At 36.9% G+C, this 27,440-nt stretch overlaps 2 protein-coding genes across 2 annotated transcripts; both read left to right on the top strand.

The window, feature by feature from the left end:
- Positions 1–3,755: 3,755 nt before the first annotated feature.
- Positions 3,756–5,942, top strand: LOC131936621 (uncharacterized). The gene is made up of 2 exons (XM_059293684.1): positions 3,756–3,812; positions 4,161–5,942. The coding sequence occupies exon 2, from the start codon at positions 4,166–4,168 to the stop codon at positions 5,888–5,890; it is 1,725 nt and encodes a 574-aa protein (XP_059149667.1). The 5' UTR covers positions 3,756–3,812; positions 4,161–4,165; the 3' UTR covers positions 5,891–5,942.
- Positions 5,943–25,571: 19,629 nt separating this feature from the next.
- On the top strand, positions 25,572–26,696 carry LOC131936611 (N-formyl peptide receptor 3-like). The gene has a single exon (XM_059293672.1). It carries the CDS (start codon positions 25,572–25,574, stop codon positions 26,694–26,696), a length of 1,125 nt encoding a protein of 374 aa, XP_059149655.1.
- The last annotated feature ends 744 nt before the right edge of the window (positions 26,697–27,440 follow it).

Here is a 27,440-nt window from a genome sequence, read left to right as displayed (position 1 = left end):
CATACATCTTAACGATATCATTATAATTCTGCTTTTGTTTTATTTAACGATTTATTTAATAATATATTCTACAAGCAGGACTTGAATTCAACACAAGTGTACACTTTGGTCAACGAAGACAAGTATTCATCTAAGCAACACAACTTGAAATCACAACACTAATTTATTAAATTTAAAAAAAAAGTATAGTATATGTTGTTCAAAATACATATTTTAAATACACTTCGTAGCGGCAAAACGTCGTAGACCATGTTCCTGACAAGAGTCACACGTCTTCGATAGGTGCTTACTGTTGTGATCATGGACACTGAGTTTACGGTTTTAATAAAGCGTAGCTGAACTGGAACTTTAGTTTCAGAAATGGTTTGGTTGATCTGAATATTGGTATTCTTTTAAATCTTTACATGTGATTTTACCCAACTATAAACAATAATTTACTATAAACAATTATTGTTTTTTAGTATTAATTTTTATTTGCCTTCATTAAATGTCATAGTAAGTAGTAAACAGTAGTGCTGAGCTATAGCTATACAATAGTTCTCTAGTATCATATGTTAATATTTGCTCTATAAATGTGCACTACATTTCTAATGTTATTTTAAATAGATGTGCTATGCTGTACTTATTTTGATGTTTTATATAAGTACTCTAATGTTTTAATATAGTTTTTTATAGATAGGCCATAATATCTGTGTTATATAGATCTGCTTTAATGATCTAATGCTCTAACTTTCTAATGTTGGTGTCTCATATATATATACTCTAAAACTCTAAAATATGTGATCTAGTGCCCTACAGATTTGAATTTATAATGTTCCGATGTTTGTTTCTACGGTTGTGCTCAAGAATTCTAAAGTTGGTATGTTAGACATGTTTGTTTCTACTGTTGTGCTCAACTGTTCTAAAGTTGGTATGTTAGACGTGTTTGTTTCTACTGTTGTGCTCAAGTGTTCTAAAGTTGGTATGTTAGACGTGTTTGTTTCTACGGTTGTGCTCAAGAATTCTAAAGTTGGTATGTTAGACATGTTTGTTTCTACTGTTGTGCTCAAGTGTTCTAAAGTTGGTATGTTAGACGTGTATGTTTCTACTGTTGTGCTCAACTGTTCTAAAGTTGGTATGTTAGACGTGTTTGTTTCTACTGTTGTGTTCAAGTGTTCTAAAGTTGGTATGTTAGACGTGTTTGTTTCTACTGTTGTGTTCAAGTGTTCTAAAGTTGGTATGTTAGACGTGTTTGTTTCTACTGTTGTGCTCAACTGTTCTAAAGTTGGTGGGTTGTTTGTTTCCTACAACTGTGCTGAAATGATGTAACGTTGGTGTGTTTGAGATGATTGTTTCTACAGTTGTACTCAACTAATGCAATGGTGGTGTGTTACACTCACCAGTGTAAAGTTTACAATAGATCTATATCTAATTCTCCCGGGTAAAGTTTACAATAGATCTATGTCTACCCCCCCCCCCCCCGTGTAAAGTTTACAATAGATTTATGTCTAACTTGCCGTGTAAAGTTTACAATAGATCTATGTCTAACTTGTGGTGTAAAGTTTACAATAGATCTATGTCTAACTTGTGGTGTAAAGTTTACAATAGATCTATGTCTAACTTGTGGTGTAAAGTTTACAATAGATCTATGCTAACGCCCCGTGTAAAGTATACAATAGATCTATGTCTAACTTGTGGTGTAAAGTTTACAATAGATCTATGTCTAACTTGTGGTGTAAAGTTTACAATAGATCTATGTCTAACTTGTGGTGTAAAGTTTACAATAGATCTATGTCTAACTTGTGGTGTAAAGTTTACAATAGATCTATGCTAACGCCCCGTGTAAAGTTTACAATAGATCTATGTCTAACTTGTGGTGTAAAGTTTACAATAGATCTATGTCTAACTTGTGGTGTAAAGTTTACAATAGATCTATGCTAACGCCCCGTATAAAGTTTACACTAGATCAGATACCACATAACTCACTAAGTGACGGCCTAGTCTAACGTTACAACGCAGACAATGCCCAGAAGTTCACGTGACGGTCTAGATTGTCCAACAACCCACTCCAACCTTGACCCCTCAGTTTATCATACATCCGTGTACAAAGCCGAGTCACCACGGATTAGTAGGTCAACGCGGATAAGTAGGTCACCACGTTAGTAGGTCACCACGGATTAGTAGGTCACCACGGATTAGTACGGGAACAGATTGACTCAACATCCTGTGTCGGTCTGGCTATATTTGAGCTAGTAGTTCCTGTAATAAAGTTTTGTTCCTTTTTCGAACCTGACGGGCCATGGGGCAAGTGAAGTAGAGTTCACCTGCTTTTGTGACCTCGGCATATGTAGTGATAGTGTTGTCATGACTATGCCCATAGCAATCGTATGTATAATTATTCGACTATTCCGTATCACCATTCCAGCGATGGAGACAAAATATCATTTGTTTACATTTGTTCATACTACATTTATTTTACTTTTGTTAGACGCTTCACTGGTTTTAATTTGCTACTTACAGCACATTTCTTTAATGTTGTAGTTAAACATTTACTAAAACAAGTGTTATAATTCACTAAAGAAAGCTGAGATGTAATGAGTAAAGTTATTCATAAAAACATGTCTCTAGATTCGCATGCTGTTTTTTTTTATAATGTTTAGTGTACACTTAACAGTCTTTTCTATTAAATATAAACGCAACTATTTATTCAGTCAGATTTAAAAACATTTTCCGAGGAAAGCCAAGTGGACTAATCCCTATCACCAGTGGTTCTCAGATTATATTCTCGTAAACCCCATCAGTAAAAGGCTAAAACCACAGCTGTACAGTAGAAAAAATACACGGTGAAGAGAAATATATTGAACATCACTAGTCTTAACAATAACCACACTCATAAGGTTTTACTGAAAACAAAATATGACACAATTATCAGTTTATTCATTTACAAACTATTCGACGCAATTCTACTGAGATTAAAGGAATTTCATTTTCTCTTTTGCAAGAAATGTATGTCAACGTAGTACGCTATCATATGTTTCATATTTACAAATATCGATTGATTTTCAAATAAATATTGTTTTAAAGAACTCACCTTTTGAGCAAAAGGTTGTTTTTCTATCCATTCAGTTACATATGGGACGGCGTGGTCTAGTGCTAGAGCGATAGATTGCTAAGATTCGAGTTCGAATCCGGGTTCAAGTCAGTGGAACGTCCCTGAGTTCACCCAGCTCTGATGGGAAAGCAAAGGCGGCTGGGCATAGTGCTGACCACATTATCACTTCATATGCCGATAAACATGAACTCTACTTCATCTGCCCAATGGATCACTAGGTCTACAGAGGATTCTTTACTTTAATTCAATTCCGTTTAAACTTAAATTTAGCTTTAGGATTGCGGCGTATGGCTTCTTACTCCCTTTTCACATCATTGATTATTTCTGAATATAAAACGTTAAACAAACAGAGAAGTAAATAACAACCTGTGAGTTAAAATTGATGAATCATCTTACACAAGCGTCGACTCAACCTTTTGATTTCTAAATCTTTAACCATTCTCAAACCTACTCCACATCATTGCTTACTGCTGAATATAAAATGTTTAAAATAACAGGGAAGTAAATAAGAATATTAGAATCGCTGGAGTGTAAAATTGACGTTTTGATTTCAATGAAATCTTTACACACACTCACGCACATAGCAATATTACTCAGCTGCAGCAGATGGTGAAAATCCAGTCACTCTGATTTATCCAAGTAGAGAAGTTTACATTTAAAATTTACCCTGATCACATAGGCGCGAAAACCTTTCACTTTACGATAAAATACGGAATTGGAGGTGAGTGTTTTAGTTTTCAACTGTAACTTTGTGCATACATTGATTGATTTCTTACACATATTTTCCCAGTTAATTCTGTATGATTAAACATGTTTACTATACAGACTACTGTATTATATATTTAAACACGTTTAACATACAGACAACTGTATTATATATTTAAACATGTTTAATATACACACAACTGTATTATATATTTTTATATCTAATTTAAAAAAAAAAAGGTTTTGGTATCTAGTTCACTCCCCACCCCCCTAAAAAAATCGCATTACACAAACCAAATTGGAAAACACGAACATAACACATTTTACAAATACAGTTTTCAAAAACCTAAAGCTTACTTTACAGGCAACATGGGCAGTCAACTATCAAGGCCAAATGGAACATGCTTTTGTTTAGCTTTGGTAGGTAAAACCGGCAATGGGAAAAGTGCCACAGGAAATACTCTACTGGGTAAAAAAAGGTTTAAAGAGTCCAATAGCTTGACTTCTTGCACTGATAACATACAGGAGGATTTCACGGAGTTCTGTGGTCATCAGATTCAAGTAGTGGACACCCCTGGACTCATGGATACAGATGTGAATACAGTTGACGGGCTGAGGAGGGTGTACACCGACATGGTGGCGCTGATGCAGGCCTGTCCTGGAGGTATACACGCGCTGGTGCTTGTCCTGAGTCTCCACAACAAATTCACAGACGAGGAGATCAAAGTTCTGAACGTTCTCAAGACCGTCTTCGGTGAGAACTTCGTCCGGGATTACTGCCTCGTTGTGTTCACCAGAGGAGATTTATATGACGAATCATGTGATTTTACCACGTGGTGCCAAAACCAAAGAGGCCCTGCCAAGGAATTATTCAAAGAGTGTCAGTACAGAATAGTTTTATTCAACAACAATGGCACCACTTTTGAAAAGCTTCAGTGTGTTAAAACATTCATGGAAATTTCAAACCAAATGAAAAGCGCCACGGCACCCTACACTAATGAACTATTCGAAACATTTTCGGAACAGAGAAAGCGAATTGTTTTAGCACACGGACTGACAGAATTAAACCTTGAAATTAAATCGAAAATCAACCTTCTTAAAGAAGAAGTAGACCTGTTCACAAATCTTCAAAAACAGGTCGACTTCATCAAGGAAAAATCTGAATTAATTCTCCAAGGCCTCAGTCTAGCAACAGATGGTCCCCTTATTTCTTACCTTGTCGATAAAATACAAACAGTTCAAGAAGAAATCAACAAAGTTGATATAACTATTGAAATTATACACCAGATTCAAAGTATTCTCTCCAAGGTTGAAACGCCAATTTTTAATTCGTTTTTCTCCTTATTTGAATTACTAAAGGGTGATATGTCTCAAGAAGCAACTGAAACGATCATCCAAGACGGTTTAAATTGCATAACGAGATCTATCGATGAAGAAAACAACGATTTAGACCCGGCTACATGCACATCGCTAAAAGAAGAGGTTGACAAACTCTTTACACAGCTACACGTTAACTCGTCTCTTTCAAACCCGATTAAAAATGCATTAATTCAAATGTATCCCGTTGCAATGTTAGATGAGTTTTACCATCTACTGCAGAAAATGAAGCTGTTAACAACACGGGATAGACATATAAGGAAATTAGTGGATAGAGCGAAGGATTTGTTGGCTAGTATAAAGGAAGAGGCCGCTGGATCTGACATGTTAGTGAATTTAGAGGCGGACGTCCAGGTAATCGTTGACACGTTACAGGCCATGGACCCGAGTGTATCTGTAAATGAAGCTATCGATTCTCTCAACGCCTTGATGGAACGGTTCGATCCACCAACTCCACTGCTAGTCGGTGGAGGTGTGGCCACAGCCCTGGTGGGCGCCGCCACCATCACGGGCGCCGTCATGGCCTCAGTGTTGACCTGCGGGGGCGCCATTCCCTTGGCCATAGTGGTGGCGGGTGGGATCACCACGACCACCGCCCTAGGGGCAACCACAGGAGGGATCATACAAAAACTTAAACTTGAGTTCAGCAGGCAGAAGTACACGGATCAAATCAACTCATTGTTACAACAGGACGAGACGGTCAAACTACCGGTGTGAGGTTTAGTAAAAACATTGATTACACACAAGTAGGTTTTTGTCATAGGTTTATACATGTTATGTATGATGTCTTAGGTTTTATAGATGTATGGTGATGTCTTAGGCTTAATATAAATACATACATTGTAATTTCAAAGGTTTTATATATGCATATTGTAATGCTCTAGGCTTTATACATACACACACACACACACACACACACACACACATATATATATATATATATATATATATATATATATATATATATATATATATATATATATATATATATATATTGTGTAATGTCAATAATTGATTTCACATAGTAACCGTGTTATATCTTAGGATTGATACACATATATTGTAATTTCATAGGTTATATATATATATATATATATATATATATATATATATATATATATATATATTGTAGTATCACTAATTTTATACATGTATATTGTAATGCCATAGATTGTATACCCGCGTTACTCCTAACTTGCATCGATACAATCTTAATAAAACATTATGTCAGTATATTTGGATCCTAAATGGGAGGGGTAGAAAACATGAAAGCCAGAATGTGGATTAAAGGCTCGAGTTCTGTTCTTTAACAGGAGCCCGTATGCAGTGTTTCTTCCAGACTTTTTTTCTCCGGGGGGGGGGAGCACTTGAAATTTTCGGGGGGATGGGGGGGGGGGAGGGCGGACTAAAATTTTCGGGGGGGGGGGGGGGCGGACACTGTTAAAAGTATATTTTTTCAATATAAATTCCATTTCGTTCGGGTAGGGGGGGGGGGGTAGACTTTCTTCGGGTGGGGGGGGGGGGTGGAATAAACTGCCCGAATGTTGTCCCTGAGCCTACCAAGTAAAAATAAAGATGTATACAAAATCTACCTATGTAGCTTATAGTTAATGAATTGAGCGGTCAATCGTAGAAGCTAACTTGATCGTTAATTTTATTGTGTGGTAAATACTGGGGAAAAAACCCTTTATATTCCACTTTTAAAGAAAAGTATCGAGTAACTCTGTACTACTTGAGTAGGTGGCTAAAGCGGCGGCGACATGTGTTTTGAAAGATTTGTTGAGGGGGGGGGGGGGGGCGAGGGGCTTAATCCACTCTAAACGTTTGAAACTATTTTCATGAAAAACTATAGCTTTTTAAACTTGTAAACAAGACATAAATAAGTAGAGATAAATTTGTTTTTAATAAATTTAAGGGGTCATCCATAAATAACATCCATAAATTTTTACCTCCCCCCCAGTCACATATCGTCACAAAAAGCCAGAGCACCCCCCTAAAATGACGTCACACCCAGGGCCGGCGCTACCTATAAGGCGAACTAGGCGGTCGCCTAGGGCGCTGTCTGTAGGGTGGGCGCTAAAATGGGTTGGAAAAACAAATTGAAAGTTTGAGGGGGGAGGGTGCAAAAGGAAGGGGTGTGCAAATCGAAAGTTTGAGGGGGGGGGGGGGGTTGCAAATCGAAAGTTTGTCTCCGGGCGCCGGGAAGGGTCGCTACGCCTCTGATAATACGGGGGTACGAAAAAATTTGGGGGGGGGGGGGCTTTTAATAAGTTTTTTCTAGGGCGCTAAATAACCTGGCGCCGGCACTGGTCACACCTCAGCTTACATCCCCCCTCTCCCCCTCAAAATTGCAGTTGAATTTTTTTTTAAATACGGTATTTTGTCCAAAATCTTGTCTGATCTCTGTCAACATAGAGTATTTTAATCAATTCCTATTACAATTTATTAAAACAGGTTTCTAAAACGCGAAATAACGGCTAAAATTCATTTTCTAACATTGCTTTATTATAATGCAAGTGTGACGTCACACTATCTGGAACCGCCCCCCCCCCCCCCGTCTTCAAACACCGTCACAAAATTACGGATCCCCCTCCCCCTACGAATGTGACGTCATTTATGGAAGGCCCTTTAGACTGTAATTTTAAACCTGCGTAGAGAAAAGAAAAATCGATTGGTAGAAAAGGTAATAGTTTAAAGATTAAAATCCATGTGTCAATAGCAGTTTGTCCTCAACGATCGAAAACATCTGGTTCAAATGAAAACAAAACTCATATAAAAATCTTTTTATTAAAACAGGCTTTTAAACGAAATCAATTAAAGAAAAAAAAACACATTTTTTTTTTTTTGCTTTTAGTAAAAGTGTTGGTTGCTAAAATGTGAGAGAGAAATGTCAAGGTTTGGTGACAAGTCCATTCCCCCCCCCCCTCCCAACCCACAGACATACATACACTATGACCAATGTTTCTCAAGATATGGTCACGTCCATCACATACAGACCATGTGACCAGTGTTTCTCAAGATATTGTCACATCGACAACATACATACATACACACATTGTGACCAGTGTTTCTCAAGATTTGGTCTCATGTGTGGTGTTGTTGTTGGGGGAGGGGCTATGCCATCACCGTAAAGATGCCTGCAACAAACTCTGCCCTCAGTATATCAGCAAGATTCTAGTGAGAAATAAAGAACATATCCGTAACAATAGCATTTATTGGGCTATTTATTGTACGCAACAAAACAGAGTCAATACAGAGGCTACTAGACTATTACAGACACAGAATCATATTTAATATCATCAGGTGTGTGATACAGACATCAAACCCCGAGTGTGAGTAGCACCAAGTACCAAACGAGTTGTGTTCAGTGTTTTTCTCATGCAGCTCTCGCTAGCAGTTAAGGGCGGGGGTAGGGGAGGGGGGAAGGCTGGGGCTGAACACCATCCTCACTCCCCGTGAGAAAAAAAAAAGAATAAAGTTTATATAGAGAATACATACTTGACCCAGAAACCGACCTTCATTGAATGGAAATTGTAAATACCCCCCCCCCCCCCCCAACTCATCTCCGCCAAATTAGAATTTTAAGTCTTGCTGAACCCTTGAAGATTCTGACAAAAACACAAGAAAGAACCCATTTAAAAACAATTCAAATGAACGAGGTGTTGGAATAGGGAACAGGGCATTCCCCCCTCTCCCCCGTCAATTACCCCCTCCCCGGACATTACCCCCACCCACCCCACCCCCACATTACCCCCGGTAAATAGGGTAGGGTTAGGTTTAGGGCTAGTGTTAGGGTCAGGGTTAGACTTAATGTTAAACCAATGACTGAGATTGGGGATGGGTTTGGGTTTAGTTTTAGGCTGAGTTGAATGCTTAGGTTTAGGCTTTTTCTTAAGGTTAGGATTGAGGTAATTCATAGGTACAAAGTTGGAGTTAGAGTCAGGATTCTTGGACTTGGAGGATGGGGTAATTCTTCAAGAGGGATGAGTAATTGACAAGGGGTTGGGGGAATGTCGGGGGGTGGTGGGAATGTCCCGGGGGTGGGGTAATTGACATGGGGGTATTTCTCCGGGGGTAATGTGGGGGGGGGGGGGTTCGGCCTGGGGGGGGGGGGTAATGACCTAGACTTTTTGGAATAATATCCCGATATCAATTAAAATTAAAGTTTCAGTGTCGTAGAAATATCAGGTAGTGCTTGGGATGAGATACATCATACAGCTCTTGTGTATTGAGTATTGTCTGTGTGTACTAACATGAGTCTGTGTTCATAATAAGATAACACGTGAACTATCTAGCTAAACAAGCACAACAATAAATTAATATTTTAAGACAAGGTTACAGATATACACAAAACAAATATTAAACCTGGGTTATTTATTAGTAAAATACATAGAAACTAAAAAAAAATAACATAATACAGAACATTCAGTATTGTAATTTCTAAGTTTACATTACTTCATACACATACTTTAAATATTTATTTTCGCATAGTATAGAACATATTATGCAAACACATTTAAAAAATATTTTTAATTAATAAACGATTTATTTACAAGTTAGACTTTACGTTTCTGAGAAGTTTCAAAAAAAAAAAAGAAGGAAAAAATAAACCCCTAAATATCGGATGTTCTCACTACAGTAGAAGTTAAGGTTCCTCGCAAAATGCGGCTCATGGGACGGAAGGAGAGGAACACCAAACAACATTTTAAAAAAAAGGTGCATTTGCTTACAATGGCATCAAGTATGTTTCTTTTTGTTTTTAAACCTATTCTAGGCATATTTTTAAAATTCGATTTCAAATACTTATTCTGTAAATTGTTGCTTCTTATTAAAAAAAAAAAAAAAAAAAAAAAACACATTCAGGGGAGACAACTAAAGATATTTGATCCTATTTCTCTAACCTGGTTATATTCCCTTAAGAAAATGAAGCATTTTACATTTCACAGCATTGTAAATATGACTATCAAATTGAGACCTTTAACTTGAAGACCTCTGACTTCGTAAATATGTTTATCCTCATCGAATGAACTGATCTTCTACCAATGACATCAATCATAGGCCGTTGAACGGATGTCAACAGTGTATCAACAGGACTCGTGCTCCAGGGGGCTTATGTTGGGGGTGGGGGTTGTCCAGGGGGTTTATGTCCAGGTGGTTTATGTCCAGGGGGTTTATCGCCAGGGGGTTTTGTCCAGGGGGTTTATGTCCAGGGGGTTTATGTCCAGGGGGTTTATTGCCAGGGGGTTTTGTCCAGGGGGTTTTGTCCAGGGGATTTATGTCAGGGGGTTTTGTCCAGGGGGTTTTGTCCAGGGGGTTTATGTCCAGGGGGTTTTGTCCAGGGGGTTTATGTCCAGGTGGTTTATGTCCAGGGGGTTTATTGCCAGGGGGTTTTGTCCAGGGGGTTTTGTCCAGGGGATTTATGTCAGGGGGTTTTGTCCAGGGGGTTTTGTCCAGGGGGTTTTGTCCAGGGGGGTTTATGTCCAGGGGGTTTATGTCCAGGGGGTTTATGTCCAGGGGGGTTTATGTCCAGGGGGTTTATGTCCAGGGGGGTTTATGTCCAGGGGGTTTATGTCCAGGGGGGTTTATGTCAGGGGGGGGTTTATATCCAGGGGGTTTTGTCCAGGGGGTTTATGCCAGGGGGTTTTGTCAGGGGGGTTTATGTCAGGGGGTTTTGTCAAGGGGGTTTATGTCAGGGGGTTTTGTCCAGGGGGTTTATGTCAGGGGGTTTTGTCCAGGGGGTTTATGTCAGGGGGTTTTGTCCAGGGGGTTTATGTCAGGGGGTTTTGTCCAGGGGGTTTATGTCAGGGGTTTTGTCCAGGGGGTTTATGTCAGGGGGTTTATGTCAGGGGGTTTTGTCCAGGGGGTTTATGTCCAGGGGGCTTATGTCTAGGGGGTTTATGTCCAGGGGGTTTATGTCCAGGTTTTTTTTGACCGGACACCTGCTCCAGGTACCAGATGGGTCGACCGTTACACGTCTGTTGGTAATTACATGGAAGGTGGGATAGAGAGAGAGAGATCTGGACTTGGATTTATAGACAATGTGACTCGAGTTACAGTGGTAAAAATAAAAGTTAAGTCCAACTCCGACACCATTTAAAAGTTACCTTTAAATCCTACAACGCATACAAATTAAGTTTAACTCCTCCATTAGATACACATTACATTTAACTCATACATCAGATAAAAATTACGTTTAATTTCTACATCATATAAATGTTTCGTTTCACTTCAACGACCAAGTAAACTTCAACCCCTTCACCATATAAAAACTACGTTTAACTGCTACACCATATAAAAACTACGTTTATCTCCTAGATCAGAAAAATAACTACGTTTAATTTTAACTCCTACATTAGACGAAAATTACGTTTAATTCAAAGGTCTATAGCCATTTTATTTCGTTTCATTTCCACATCATATAAAAGTTTCGTTTAACTTAAACAATCAAGTAAAGTTAAGTTCAACTCCTGTATCACGTAAAAAACTCCTAACAGATCAACTCAAAGTGCATTATTTATACATTGCAAAAAAAAAAATCATTAAAATCTTTTCCGTGCTTTTCTGTGTTCGATAGAGCCCCAAGGGTTCAGTGAGTCAGACTCAGGGGTTCGGTTAAGGTCATAACACACTCGACTCATTTGATTCACGATCAGATTTTGTCAGTGCGGACGATCTAAATATTGAGAAGGGTTCGGTAAATGAGCATATGAAACTAGTGGGTACGGTACCCGCAAAACAAGTTAAGAACCACTGTTCTAACGCTTGAAAACGAACTATATCACAGAAACTACCATCTCCCTTCTCTTCATCATCACCAATCTGCGCAATTCACAACGAAGGCCAATAAGCGGTCACCGGAAACATGCGTAATGGTACAATGCGCAACAAAAAATAGCGCACACAAACGCATTTCCACGAAATATGACGAAAGTAAAGTGTACTAGTATAATTAGCATTTTACTGTTTGCGAAGTTTTCCGTGGCACTGTTTTCGGATTGCGATTTTTTCTGGGAACCCCATAAACGCCGAGCTAGGTGAGAGAAATGTTCCATTCCACGCTCTACCAGAATAAAATCACTAGAACTTTTAACATAAAGTAGACAACACAGAAATATACTTTGGATAAATAATAAATCTGGACTGGTTTACTAAGAGCAGTCTGTTAAAGATTATTTTATATAAAATAAATTTAGTGTTTAAAACGCAAAAACAAAACAAAAAATTATTTTATTTTTTTCTTTGTTGAGGTCGGCGAATTACAAAAGAGCTCCCGGTAGGTTTTAGCAAATTTTGAACTCATAGTGACGTAGATAACAAAATTAACAGAGGAGCAAATCTGATAAGCAATGCTTTCAACAGCTACTAACACATCCCTAAAGTACCGCGACTGCTGCAAACCTTCTGTAGTTACCCACAAATAAATATCCATACCGCTGGTTGGAACATAAAAAAATATGGCCACGATACAAATCGTCAGAAGCATGCGCACTGCTTTCTTGTCGCGAGTTTTCATCGAATCTGGCGCAGCTGACGTCATTTTCATTAAATTATGGCGCGCCTTAACTAATTTAAGAATAATTAGCACGGTGCATATGGCAAGAATAGCCAGAGGGATATTTAGCAAAAGCGTAGAATATATCGTTAAGCTATTGAGCATATCAGATCTACTTAAAAAAAATTCTGGTTACTGGAAACCAGCGTAGAGAAAAGTTCCATTTCTAGCATACATCCATCTGTAAGTGTAGTAAAAATTGCAGGGGAAATACAGCGCGAAATTTATGAAAAATAATATCAGAATAATAATTATCACATTACGGGCAGTAAAAATGTGCGAGACTTTAAAGGGTAACCAAACAGCGACAAATCTTTCCAGGGAGATTAAAGTCACCAATAAAATGCTCATATTTAATGCGATTTGATGCACGAAAGCAAAATAAACAAAATACATGGACTTCACCGTAATGTAAATATAGTAATCATACAACTTGGCTACATACATGACTTTTGAAAAGCACTGAATAACAACCAACAACAGATCCGAAACTGACAGCGACACCAACATGATATTGGTCGACTCCTTGAAGCCGTGGTGTGACAGGATGATGACGTTTAAAACATTTCCCACAATCCCAAAGGCGCCGATGACGTAGGTGAGGATACAGTTTATAGCGAGGTCAACCATAGCTAGGGTCTGGGCGCTCACGTAGTATTGAAAAATCTGCTGCGTTGCCACTGTCGTTCGAAAAACCTGTGAAGTGACGTCATGCTGTTTGGTTGAGAACGTGACGTCACTAAGGCCTGCTGTTGTGAAGTTATTAGCCATTTTTTTGGTAATATTTCTTTGAGTTATTGTTTTATATATCTTTCTCGTCTACCTTTAAAAAAAAGGAAATTTTTTAAAGAATTTAAATAAGATTTAAAAAAAAGAAATAAATAATTCAATTCTCTTAATAGCAATGTGTATACTGTTTGATGTGTCAATGACCATAAACATTCAACATTTTTACCAACATTTGAAACTTTTATTAACACTTTAAAAAAAATGTAATGCCTTTCCCAATACTTGATGTTATTATGTAAGGCAAATTCATAGCCCTTTATCACAGTAATTTAATGAAACGTCACAGAGGGAGCTTTCTGAACTCTTGAAAGGTGAAGGTCCCTGAGATGACTCAGTCCTAATAAGTACCTGACTAACGTTATGAAGGTCCCTGAGATGACTCAGTCCTAATAAGTACCTGACTAACGTTATGAAGGTCCCTGAGATGACTCAGTCCTAATAAGTACCTGACTAACGTTATGAAGGTCCCTGAGATGACTCAGTCCTAATAAGTACCTGACTAACGTTATGAAGGTCCCTGAGATGACTCAGTCCTAATAAGTACCTGACTAACGTTATGAAGGTCCCTGAGATGACTCAGTCCTAATAAGTACCTGACTAACGTTATGAAGGTCCCTGAGATGACTCAGTCCTAATAAGTACCTGACTAACGTTATGAAGGTACCTAGGGTGACAGTCCTAATAAGTACCTGACTAACGTTATGAAGGTACCTGAGATGACTCAGTCCTAATAAGTACCTGACTAACGTTATGAAGGTCCCTGAAGTGAACTAGTCCTGGTGAGTACTTGACCCACGTTACGCAGACTCCTTTAATCTCATACAAAAATCTCTAACACATCGAAGAGGTCCGTGAATGAATCACCAATCTGCTAAGTAAAGTGAAAACAAAGCAACTGAGATGGTAAGTGGCGTCTCACACAACGGCCTATCAAAAACAATAATAAAGGGCACCTTTCTAGTCGAGAGAGGACGAGGAAGGCAAAGCCCACCTTGGATGGAGAACTTGGCTGCCCGTTACAGAATTACTTAAACCAGCAGAACACCGAGAAAGATGGTAAACAATTAGGAGAAAATTCAACATTGATGCCCTAACGATCCTAGGGGTGAAGTGACGATTGATTGATCTCTGAACTATAATATCTAACTTTACACTTCTTATATCTAGTCCTGTGTCTGTTCATTGAAAAAAAAATATATTGAACTACTGTACTAAATACTTGATTTTCCTACTGTTCCTACTCGCCTGTTTAATTCAGTCAAATACAAGTGTATTTTACTGTTTTAGCAAACAGGTTGCACGTTGTTTTGTGTTGCGTTTCTTGTGCTTTGTTGTGTTCTTTACTTATCTTGTGCTTTGTTGTGTTGTTTACTTTTCTTGTAAAAGTACTTTTTAAACTTATAGGCCTACGCTGTAGCAAAACACCGATTGATATACATCTAGTAAATAAATAAATAATATTTATATATATGGCGCCTTATTTTAGCTTGCCACTACAACTAACCCCGAAAACCTGCGTACGTCTCTGCTAGTAAGCCCGTTGTTTATTTTACCTTTAATCTATTCATGCACCCGTTATCAGTCAGTTAAAGTTCTATTTACAAGTTCAAATTCCAAAGTTAATAATTGTGTAGTATAAATAAAGGACAACAATGTTTACAACAGTATGTGCAAGGACCATAGTAAAATGAATAGAAACATTAGGAGATATAAAATAAAACTTGTGAACGCCTATCGATAAATGTTTAAAGAAATCAATACAATACTAGCTCGTTTGATTATATCTGGATGACTACTTTATTCTGAGCGAGCTGTTATTTTTGCCAATAAATCTTGAAATAACGAACGTATTGTTGACATTTAGACAAGTACTCATCTACAAGTTGTACAGGTGCTCAGGGTTAAGGTGTACAGGTGCTCAAGGCTGGACATATTTGAGATCACATCCAAGTGGATCTCAGACTTTGTTAGGGAGGGGCTGGATCATCGGTCTTGGTAATTCTTTAAGCTGGAGATACACTCAACGTAAAATGTTCTAACTCAACAAGATCATTGGCATTCAAAGATTGCCTTGAGAATATCTTGACAACATACACTCGATCTAATACCAGGCTTTTCAAATATTCTGAAGATGGCAAGAAATACCCTTAAGATGTTTTGATTTTAACAAGCCAACTTGTCCCAACTTATCACCGTTTTGAATGATACTCGATCAATTAGACGTCATGTAAGAGGAATTCAGTAAAAGCGCCCCTTAATTTTCCAGTTTAGAAGTCACACTACGCATTATTAGCGATACTTCGTATACCACCAGAACTATACTGACTTTCAGTGAACAGTGACATTTTCGATTACAAATTTTTCTCTTTTTTTTTACTGTTGTTTTCTACATATAATACTAATTTAAATTTTCTCATCTACTGATTATAATTATTCTTTTCTTCTTTTTGTTGGTTGGACTAGAAACATAACCGACTAACCCTTCAAACATGTAACTTGTATTTCACCCGTCTTTAAATAAACACACGTAAACCGTTGAACCAAACCTTGAACGTATCACATATCGTACGAAGAGATAGAGAACCGATACATTCGTGAAATTACTATGCATAGATACGAACCGCTTATCTGGACAGCAAGCTCCTCATTTATTCTGTTTCAGAAAAGCTTTAACATTTTTAAATCGCTAATTTGATTGTTTTTATGAAAAAAATATTTTTAGAGAAATCGACATTATTTTTCACAGTTTATCTGAACGCTAAATTGTATCTGCGAGAAATGTACAGTAACATACACAAATCAATTTTCATCATTGTAGTTTTGCTGTATTTAGAAGAAATATTGTTAATTCTGCTTATATTTTATGTAGTAATACATTTTCTCTATCCCATAGTAAAATATCAAAGTCTTTAAATATTACACATTTACTTATACACAATAATTAAACTTCAAATTAATGTATAAATAATATCCATCTGTATTTTAAATAAATCCACGGTTTATAAAACTAATGACAAATAATTGTTGTTCATAATTTCAATCCAATAAAAAATATAACATGATTCACAGGTCTTGCTATGTTCATCAAGTTTTGATCAACACAGAATTATTTTTTTTTAAATTTATTTTATGTGGTTTAGGGTTGTGAGTTTGTGATAAAAGTGAAAAGTACAAGGATATGATGTTCTTAAGGTTGAAAAGATAATGCATTCGTATACATGTATTGGTTCTTGATACTGTATCTTTGATTTACTTGTATGCATAGGCTCTGTATGTATTGGATCTGTATAGTTTATGTATTTGTATTGTATGCATAGGCTCTATATGTATTAGATCTGTATAATTTCTGTATTTGTATTGTATGCATATGCTCTATATGTATTGGATCTATATAATTTATGTATCTGTAATCATTCAAAACTATTGTTAATGTAAGTCATGTATCTGTGTTGATTTAAAAAAAAATATTTTGCAGCTGATGTATTTTCTTTTGTGCTTTTATATTAAATAATGTGTCTTCTTTTTTTTAGCGTGAAATAATTTTTATACTTTTATTTTAACTCAATGTATGAATTTATTAATTCCATTCAGAACCACAGCACTTTATATATTAATGATATATTAATGACAGTTAACATCCCTCTGTTTTTCCCTAATCGTGTGTATAGACAGCCTCTCTTTTATAGAGTCGGTGCATAGTTTCTTCCAGGCATCTCTTCGCCTCTCCCCTCCCCCCCCCCCCCCCGAAATTTTTTTTACCGCCCCCCCCCGAACGAAATGAAATGTATATAATTTATATAGAAAATATATACTTTTAACAGTGTCCCCCCCCCCCGAAGAAAGTCTACCGCCCCCTCCCCCCCCCCCAGAAAAATTACAAGTGCCCCCCCCCCCCCAGGAACAAAAAAAGTCTGGAAGAAACACTGAGTCGGTGGTCCCAGATTAAAGTTTTTATTGAAATCAGTGGAGTTCTGTGATGTGTGAAGCTGCATGACGTTAATAAACTGTGCTTTAACCATGCAGAACAGTATTGATAAAGTTCACTCAATTCCGCATGAAAATATATCAATACATTATCATCAAATTTAAAAATAATTGCCAAAAATCAATGAGAGATCAGCTCGAATCAAGTATGTTAAGTATTTAAATATTATACACTTTATTGGAAAATGTATTCACGAATAAAATTTTATATTAAAGACAGCCATAAATATGAAAGACAAAATACAAAACCAAGTGATAGCTTTAAGGCAGAGATCCAAATTGTTTTTGCTAGAAAGCATATTTTTGCAACCAAAATTGAATATTGTATAACATTTATTTGCGGTGATATGAGAATTTGAAATATCTAATATACCCTGATTATCACTATTGGGTATTTTATCATTAAAAAAGAAATTGTGATTTTTATTGCCGCTCCGGTTGAATTGATAAGCGATTCAAAAAAGCTTTTCAGCGGCTTATATTCAACACAAAGATATGAAAATTAGTGTAATTAATTGTTCACAAACGGTTTTAATTTTTATCTAATTTTATAGCTTGCTATATTATTTTTAATATTAAAAACAAATTAGTATGATTACATAGCCTGTGAGGTAGAGTAATAAAAACAAAATGTAGCAATAAATATAAAAAAATGTAAAACATGAAATGTGAAAAAAAATATTTTTTTAACAATAATAAGTAATGATAAATGACTTATTAAAGTATACAGTTTATAAAAATAAAAAAAAAAAAAAAAAAAAAAAAAAAAAAAAAAAAAATAAAAAAACAACAACCGAGAAGATGTTCACAAATAATCAAAATGTCACGGATTAAATGTTTCCATAACAACTTTTAAAACCAAACATTTTAAATTCATTTTATTATTATTAAAGGAAGAGTTTTGTTTTGAAGTGGGTTGTCCGATTCAAAGAATAAATATTTTGTGTCATATATGAATTTTAAAAATTACAATTTATGTTACTTTAATTACATCAACGTCTCTCCACATCTCCATCAAAGTTTTTTAACACCTCCATCTACGACGTCTTCCCACACTTACATAAACTAAATACATATCTCCACCTACACACATGTCATTACCTCTAAATGTACCTTCATGTAATTCTTCAACTACATCCACTAACATAACTCCTTCTACAACTTCAACAACACATCTATATCCACAATTCCTTCAACTTCTTCAATGATTCTGCTATTTACAATCCACACCTCCATCTATTCTTCTATTCATTCCTCCATTCACCTAAACATCAACATTTTCACACAATTCTCCACCTAAACTTCATCCACACCTTTATCCAATAATCCACCTAAAGTTCATCCATACATTCATCCTATTCTCCATCACTTTCATTCAATTATCCACCCACCCTTCATCCACACTTTCATCCAATCCACGCAACCTTCATCCACACTTTCATCCAATCCATCCAACCTTTATCCACACTTTCATCCAATCCACCCAACCTTCATCCACACTTTCATCCAATCCACGCAACCTTCATCCACACTTTCATCCAATCCATCCAACCTTTATCCACACTTTCATCCAATCCACCCAACCTTCATCCACACTTTCATCCAATCCAAACAAACTTTATCCACACTTTCATCCAATCCATCCAACCTTCATCCACACTTTCATCCAATCCATCCAACCTTTATCCACACTTTCATCCAATCCACCCAACCTTCATCCACACTTTCATCCAATCCAAACAAACTTTATCCACACTTTCATCCAATCCATCCAACCTTCATCCACACTTTCATCCAATCCATCCAACCTTCATCCACACTTTCATCCAATCCATCCAACCTTTATCCACACTTTCATCCAATCCACCCAACCTTCATCCACACTTTCATCCAATCCATGCAACCTTCATCCACACTTTCATCCAATCCATCCAACCTTTATCCACACTCTCATCCAATCCACCCAACCTTTATCCATATTTTCATCCAATCCACTCAACCTTCACCCACACTTTCATCGATTCTCCCAACCTTCATCCACACTTTCATCGATACTGCATCCATTTAGATATTTAGACAAGATACACTGCACAGATATACGGACAATCCAATAATTAAATTGGAAATTGATTAGTAAATTAGATTACATTATTGAATATACATTAAGTTTCACATAGTAAAATGGTTCACAAACACACGTTTATAATTATTTTTAAAATGTTGATGTAGTTTCGAGGAAGAAATGTAAACCTTTCATTTAACTGGCTTTAAAAAGAAAAGACAGATGTAAGTATAGACTCACTAAATGTCGGATCTTCTTACAACACTAGAACACTTTCCATCGCACGGCATGTGAAGAATTTCTGACAAAGAAATCAACCCCCACCTGGCATGGATGGTAACAATATCTGGACATCAACAGAACAGGTTCACCAGGTACCATCTGGGTCTGCTCCTGGGTCACCCACAGGGCAGGTTCACCAGGTACCATCTGGGTCTGCTCCTGGGTCATCAACAGGACAGACTCACCAGGTACCATCTGGGTCTGCTCCTGGGACATCAACAGGACAGACTCACCAGGTACCATCTGGGTCTGCTCCTGGGACATCAACAGAACAGGTTCACCAGGTACCATCTGGGTCTGCTCCTGGGTCATCAACAGGACAGACTCACCAGGTACCATCTGGGTCTGCTCCTGGGTCATCAACAGGACAGACTCACCAGGTACCATCTGGGTCTGCTCCTGGGACATCAACAGAACAGGTTCACCAGGTACCATCTGGGTCTGCTCCTGGGACATCAACAGAACAGGTTCACCAGGTACCATCTGGGTCTGCTCCTGGGTCATCAACAGAACAGGTTTACCAGGTACCATCTGGGTCTGCTCCTGGGTCATCAACAGGACAGACTCACCAGGTACCATCTGGGTCTGTTCCTGGGACATCAACAGGACAGGTTCACCAGGCACCATCTGGGTCTGCTCCTGGGTCACCCACAGGGCAGGTTCACCAGGTACCATCTGGGTCTGCTCCTGGGTCATCAACAGGGCAGGTTCACCAGGTACCATCTGGGTCTGCTCCTGGGTTACACGTCGTATGGGCAGTTCACGGAAGGTGTGGTGCTGGGAGATCTAGACCAAGTTATTCTGAGAGTCTTTAGAGACATGAGCTAACTAGCTACACTCCCCTTCCCTCCATCTCGCTCTGAGATAACTCCCACACCAAATAAGAGTTTAGTTTAACTCTCACACAGGATAAAAATAAACGATGGTATCTTAGGGAAGACGCAACTCCACTAACGTCGGTGGCAAGTCTGGTGGAAAAAGGAGGAAGGTTGAGATCGAGGCCTCGCACAATGAAACCAAAGCTACCGAAACTGCAAATCCACCGAGTCTTCGCAAGGTGTAGAATATATATCGTTGTAAGTAAACGAGGGGAGTACAAAATAAAACACATATTAAAAAACTTTATAGCAACAAGCTTTTTAAATGCATAGAAATTAAGAAAATAAAACTAATCTGCTTTCTTTTATAAAATATGTAAAAAGATCAAAAACTTTAATGAAAGAAAGCAGATAATTTTTTTTCGTATTTCCAGTGCATTCAAAAGCTTGTTGCAATGAAGGTTGTTTATTTTTATATTTAAAATAAAACGATTTTGGGGATTCCTAATTTATGAAGTCAACACAGCTAAAAATATATATGCTTTAAAACACCATCAGTAGCTCGCAATGTTTGAAAACGATTAGCTGCATCGTAAAAACAGCCGTTTTTTCTGCCGCTAATAGTCTTCACTAATTCGACCCGGCTCTACGATTGTAAACATTCGGCGTGAACCATGGCTCACCAGACAGGTCCGGAGATAGCGTCTAGCTAGTTATCTCCCCTTAGAGTTCGAGCTCTAGTACAGATGAGGTTCGTTAGCTGGTGACATCCACTCTTCTAGGAGAGACAATTCCAAAATCAAACAACTGCTGTCTTGTAGTTTGTACTTGGTTGGACAAAGGCCATGGAAGCGATTCCGAAAAGAAAATTAGGCTGAAATCGGAGTCAACGGCCTAAATGGCAGAAAATCAGTTTACTCGAAATAATTACTTCTGTTGGATGGAATCCCTTCCAACATTAAGAATTAATAACGAATAATAATAAGAAGAAATGCAAATAAAATAACGATGTAGAAAATACAATCAAACGTACAATAAACACAAGATTCTTGGGATAAATAAATCGTTTTAAACGCAAAGTCAGTATTGTTTGCTTGTTTATTTATTGTCTTTAATTTTGTTTCAAATTATTAATATAAAAGCAGAAAAAAACGCCGATCAGAAAAAAAATGTCGATGTCTAAAAATAGTTTACGTAAGCAGGACAAATGTAGGTCTATATGACGGGTAACTACAAGAAGTAATACATTAATTAGACAAGGCGAGCAAGATCTAAATAAATTCTGAAAACACGTATTATGCAGTGTTTCTTCCAGACTTTTTTCTCCGGAAGGAGGCTGCACTTGATATTTTCGAGGGGGGCGGACGGAGGCATTTTCCATGGGTGGGGGGCAGACACTGGTAAAAGTATGTTTACTATATTAATTCCATTGTGTGCAGTGGGGGGAGGGGAGGATAGACCCCCCCCCCCCCCCCCCCGAAGAGATGACTGGAAGAAACTCTGGCATTATGTAGGCAAGACTTTAGCGGAAACACAAAAACGGTCATACATTATGTTACATTGGAAGATGGTTCCAAAGAGATTTAGTTGTCCATTGAAGAGGTTGATGGAATTGTGGATGGAGATGTGGATGGATGTGTGGTTGAAGGAGTTATGTTTGTGGATGTAAATGAAGGTACATTTAGAGGTAATGACAGTTGTGTATGTGGAGATGTCTATCTAGTTTTTTCAGTGCACACAAAATTGGTTTTTCTAAGAAAAATAACTGAGGCGAAAAATCTATTCACTTTTCAACCTTTCAGATATAAGTACGCGAATTTCTCGTACAAACCGAACTAGGGTGCTTACAATGGTAATTGATATAGTTTCAATGACAGGATCAATTGAAATATATATATATATATATATATATATATATATATATATATATATATATATATATATATATATTTATGAATATTTATATTTATTTATTTATACAGAGTGAGAGGGATTAAAAGGTTCGGCAGACTGTTCTTTAAATATAAATTATAGGCCATCTTCAATACAACCTGCAGGCCACTCATTTATATAAAAATGATCAACATATAGACCATTACCATTGACTTAAACTATCAACATGTACAACATTATTGTATCAACATGTCGATCAATATCATTGACATACAAGGCTAAACATCGACTATCGTCAACAAATATGTATTTCTAAACATACACACACAGAGAGCATACGGTAAGCCATGCTTGAAATAACTAAAATATAGATTAATGCTTTACATAATTGTTCTTCTGTCTATTCAATCACAAATACATTACACATTTAAAGAACTATTTTTAAAATTAATTTCTTGTAAAATAGTCAGTTATGAGGGTCATCTTTCAACAATAAAAAATTCAACTACAACGCAATAAAAATGGTCTGAAATAAAAGCGAAATAGATGTTGACATAAAAGAAAAGTTTAAACGAACTTATCACAGCAGAACATACAAACACCAGGCGAATAAATTGACATTTTTCTCCTCTCATTTTGTGTTATTTAACTTGCTTTCACAATTAATTAATTAGCGCCACGTTAAATCTGTAGAATAAATACATGTGAAACATTGTGCGAAATTTAAAATTCATAATATGATCGGTGGTTTATGTTTACTGTTTACAGAACAACGAATGATATGCTGCTATATCAGTATCTGCTATCTTTACTTTTAACTAATGATAAACCATCTATAATTAGTGGTCCGTTTTACACAGCAGATAGGTCATCACATCACTAAAGCAGTTTGTGTTCTTCTTGAACGTGCGCCTCTAATATTTCACAAGACATTACCTAGGCTTAATCGGTGTAGTAAATATTAATAGCGGTGTATCCCATATAACTATAACACACCATTTTGTAAATCCACAACGTAATTAACTGCGTTTAGTTTTTTACTTGGGCTGTTTACTTTTTTCTATTCATTAGAAATGAATAAATCTTTTTAATTCATTAAACTGAAACACGCGATGAACTAGCATATACTAGATACAACATATGTACTGTGTATGTTCATCAAAATAGCAACTATATTTATTAAGTTGTTTTATTTATTTTGTTCAACTTTTGAGCTATATTTCTTTAAGTAAACTTTAAGTCTATGATCACCATGTGAACTATATTTGTTTTTTTCTTCTGTTTTTGAAATATAAATTAATAAACAGTTGAACTCTAGCTGTTTTTTTTCCTTGTTCCATGTGTGTTAATGAACCTGAACCATACGAGTTTATTTAGTGCGGTTCCTCAAGAAATAGCGCGTGTTTTTCCTTCAGGTAAACTAAACTAAACGACAACCTTTTAAAATTAAAAGACAAAAACTCGCATACACTATTATCAGATTAAATCAAGCTGACAATTTAAATCGACTTCATGAAACAAAGGTTCGAGAATGCAAATAAATATTATATTTTATAACAACCGCGCCAACATCCTAAAGTAGTTGAACTCTATCAAGGACTCTACATAGATCTATATTCTAAGACCAGCGCTGCCTTCTTACAAAGTAGTTGAGATTTATAGACGATGTTAAAGAAATTTCTGGAACTCAAGAGGTTCAGCCTGTATTAACAATCGCTACGTTTAGTTGGAGATTTGAGAATTGGGTACAACAGCCATTAGTGGCAGCACTTGACGTCAGTACATGACGTCAATACTTGACGTCAGTACTTGACATGACTCAACCGTCTGACTAACACATGTACACCGATAACAAAAAAATGAGGTAGATCTAAGTACCGAATCAATTTGAGTGTATCGAAAACTCCGAGGTATCATTCAAAAATCTACATCTCCAGTACTTGTATATTTCGAAGACAAATGTCAAGAGGAAATTTTAATGAATTCGATGTTACATCCCCTTATAAACTTTCGTTAAAATTGATAAACTTTGTTAACCCAGAAATTAAAAAGTTATGAAACGTCCTCAATTTATCCTACTCATAAAGAAAAAAAATTACTTGAAGAGAATTCTACGAAACGTTTGGAAAGTACTTGAAAAATTGTAAAGTTATTTCGAGAGAGTTGAAAGATCTTTTGGCTGGAGACCGCGGATACTGCCACATTAAGACGTTAGCGATTTACTTTTTGTTTTATCTAAAATCGATTTTTAAATCAATTTCTAATGATTTATTTGCACCGCGAGTGTGCCAGGAAAAAAGTATTTAATATGTCGTGTAGCTTTGGATCCTTCCATTCAGATATTACTGTCAGTCTAGTCAAAGAAACATTATTTTTATCGATATTTTAAAAGTAATCTTTGACCAAGTGAACTAGATTTAGTTGTTTGAATCAACCAGCTTAGCTTGTTGAAAACAATAAACATAAACAAACCAGCTTTAAATTTTCTGGGCCAAAGACTTTTGTAAATAAACTTTTTTCTATTAAGTTAAATAGATCTTGGATTTTCTTATTAGCCTAAAATGTTAAATAATTTAATTAGGGTTTAAAAATAAATTAAAAACAACAAAAGCGCCGGCCACCCATGAAATTACGATACATTAATTTTAAAAGCGACACTGAAACTAGGCTGCTACTCTTTTCCTGAAGTAATTATTTAGTATTTCTGTAAAGTTTGTACAATAATATTTAAATAATTCTCCGGCTTTTTAAAAATTGATGAAATGTTAACGAAGTATTTTTTCAACTTCCACAAAAGGCTATATGTTTTGAAAAATGTCAAGCTCATAAAACAAAAAATGTATCATAACATACAATTCTAAATGCACTTGTCAAAGGATAGTTAAAACGTATGAAATTAACTGGTCAATTCTTTTCCTAGGTTTCAAATCTTTGAAGGCCAAACAAAAACAAGATTGCGTTTGACTATTAGGTCAAGGGACATTAAAAGTTGTTAAAATGTCATACAACACAACAATGATGCCGTACGACATACCAAAGATGACGTACAACACAAGCGAGGTAATCAACTCTACAGGGCTAAACACGAACTGGACCACGCCCCACGCCCCCACCACCACAGGAGAAGACAACTACGCGTATCTGGACAACTCGGCCAAGACCTGGTTCCCTGTAGACGAGAGCGTCTTGGAGGTTCTCAACCTAGTCTTTGATATTATAGTCACCCAAACGTTTTGCGTGACGGGAATCGTGGGGAACTTCATCAGCATCATCATCTTTTGGAAACTTGGCTTCAAAGACGTCACCAACATCATCTTGATCTCCCTCTCCACGTCTGATACGATATTCTGTCTCTTCCAGTGTTACTACCGGCTGCCCGATATTGTTGAGATGTACGATCGCTACACTGGCCACACTATGCGAACATTTCACTTTGTTTACTGTTCCTTCATTCACCAAACGGCTATAATCATCAGTCTGTTTCTTGTCGTATTGATTTCCGTTGAGCGTTGCATAGCCGTATGGCTTCCGTTCCGTGTCTCGCAGATTTGTAATCGGCGAAATATTATATGGGCTGTTGTATTTCTGTACGTTTTAGGCATAGTTCTAACGCTGCCTGCGCTTTTCCTGTACAGATTAAAATGGTATGTTTCTAAACCAAAAAATATAACCTACGCAGCTTTATTCTACACCGATTTCTTCGCAAACAATTTCGAAATTCTTCTCATCTACTTTACAAGCGGTCTAAACAGTGTGACCGCTATAATCCCTTTGATCGTTATCGTTGTTTTGTCCTACATTACATCTGCTAAACTCATCGTGTCCCAGAGAAACCGCAAGAATCTTTCTTCAGCCAAATCAACTCCCAACTCTCGAGACGTCAAAGTCTTTAGGATGTTCATCACCATCTGTGTGGTCAACGTGCTCATCTTCCTGCCCACGACAGTCCTGGACATGTACCTGTACTCCTCACCTGACCAAGAGTTCCTGTCTGAGAACTTTAAGACCGCCGTCATATCGGTCAAGAATGCGGTGTATACCTTTGGGCCAACCGCCAACTGGATTGTCTATGCTTCTTTAAGTTCAAAGTTCGCTGAAAGCTACAGAAACATGTTTTGTTTTGGGAAGTTACGTAAGAAATAGCAAGTGCCGAGAAATGATTGGCTCTAGACATTGCGAGTTGAACTAGACATGTTAATTAAGAGGAACAAATGTAACTTAAAAAAAAAAACAACATAAAAAATGATTTTTTTGTCAACTTGACGTGTCTTTCTTTAGTGCGTGATTTAAAACGTACAACGTATTTGAATGTTTGGTTCAGTTGACAAATTTGTGAGCTGGGTAGATGCCGTAGGCCTACATAACAATATTATGTTTATTTGTTTTTAAAATTGTAAGATTTTAAAAAATTTTTCCCACGTTTTCTTTAACTTGCTTTCGCGTCTGTTTATTTGTTTATTTATTTGTTTGTTTTTCCAATCAAATCTTGCGATCGAAATTTCGGGCACTTCTCAGTTAGCTAGCGCGCAGAAATTTTCAGGGAAGCTTTGTTTCCGATGACAATACAAAATTCAATTATTATTATTACTAAATTGATCCATGGAAAAATTTTATTGATCATTTTAGACCCTTATTGATTTGTACAAAAAGGGACAAAACCTAGTAATTGTAATTTGATAAAACAAGGTTCGGTACTTTCCCTCTTCTGGCGAGCACGCAGTTGGCTGAGTAGTGGTCACGCGGTGTTTGTGTACAAACCTATGCAAATCTGACTGATCAGGAAGTAGAATGTTGATGGTCGAATGGTTTGCACGCGAGGGAAAAATGGTGAAAAAAACGGCAACACAGAAGAAACGTCGATTGGAAAAGGCACGTGTTTTTTACGAG

Source organism: Physella acuta, unplaced genomic scaffold, assembly GCF_028476545.2.
Source record: "Physella acuta isolate Inbredline_101_S28 unplaced genomic scaffold, ASM2847654v3 ptg000182l, whole genome shotgun sequence".
Classification (NCBI taxonomy): domain Eukaryota; kingdom Metazoa; phylum Mollusca; class Gastropoda; family Physidae; genus Physella; species Physella acuta.
Note: the sequence above shows the minus strand (reverse complement) of the source record. Positions and strands in the feature narration are given on the sequence as shown.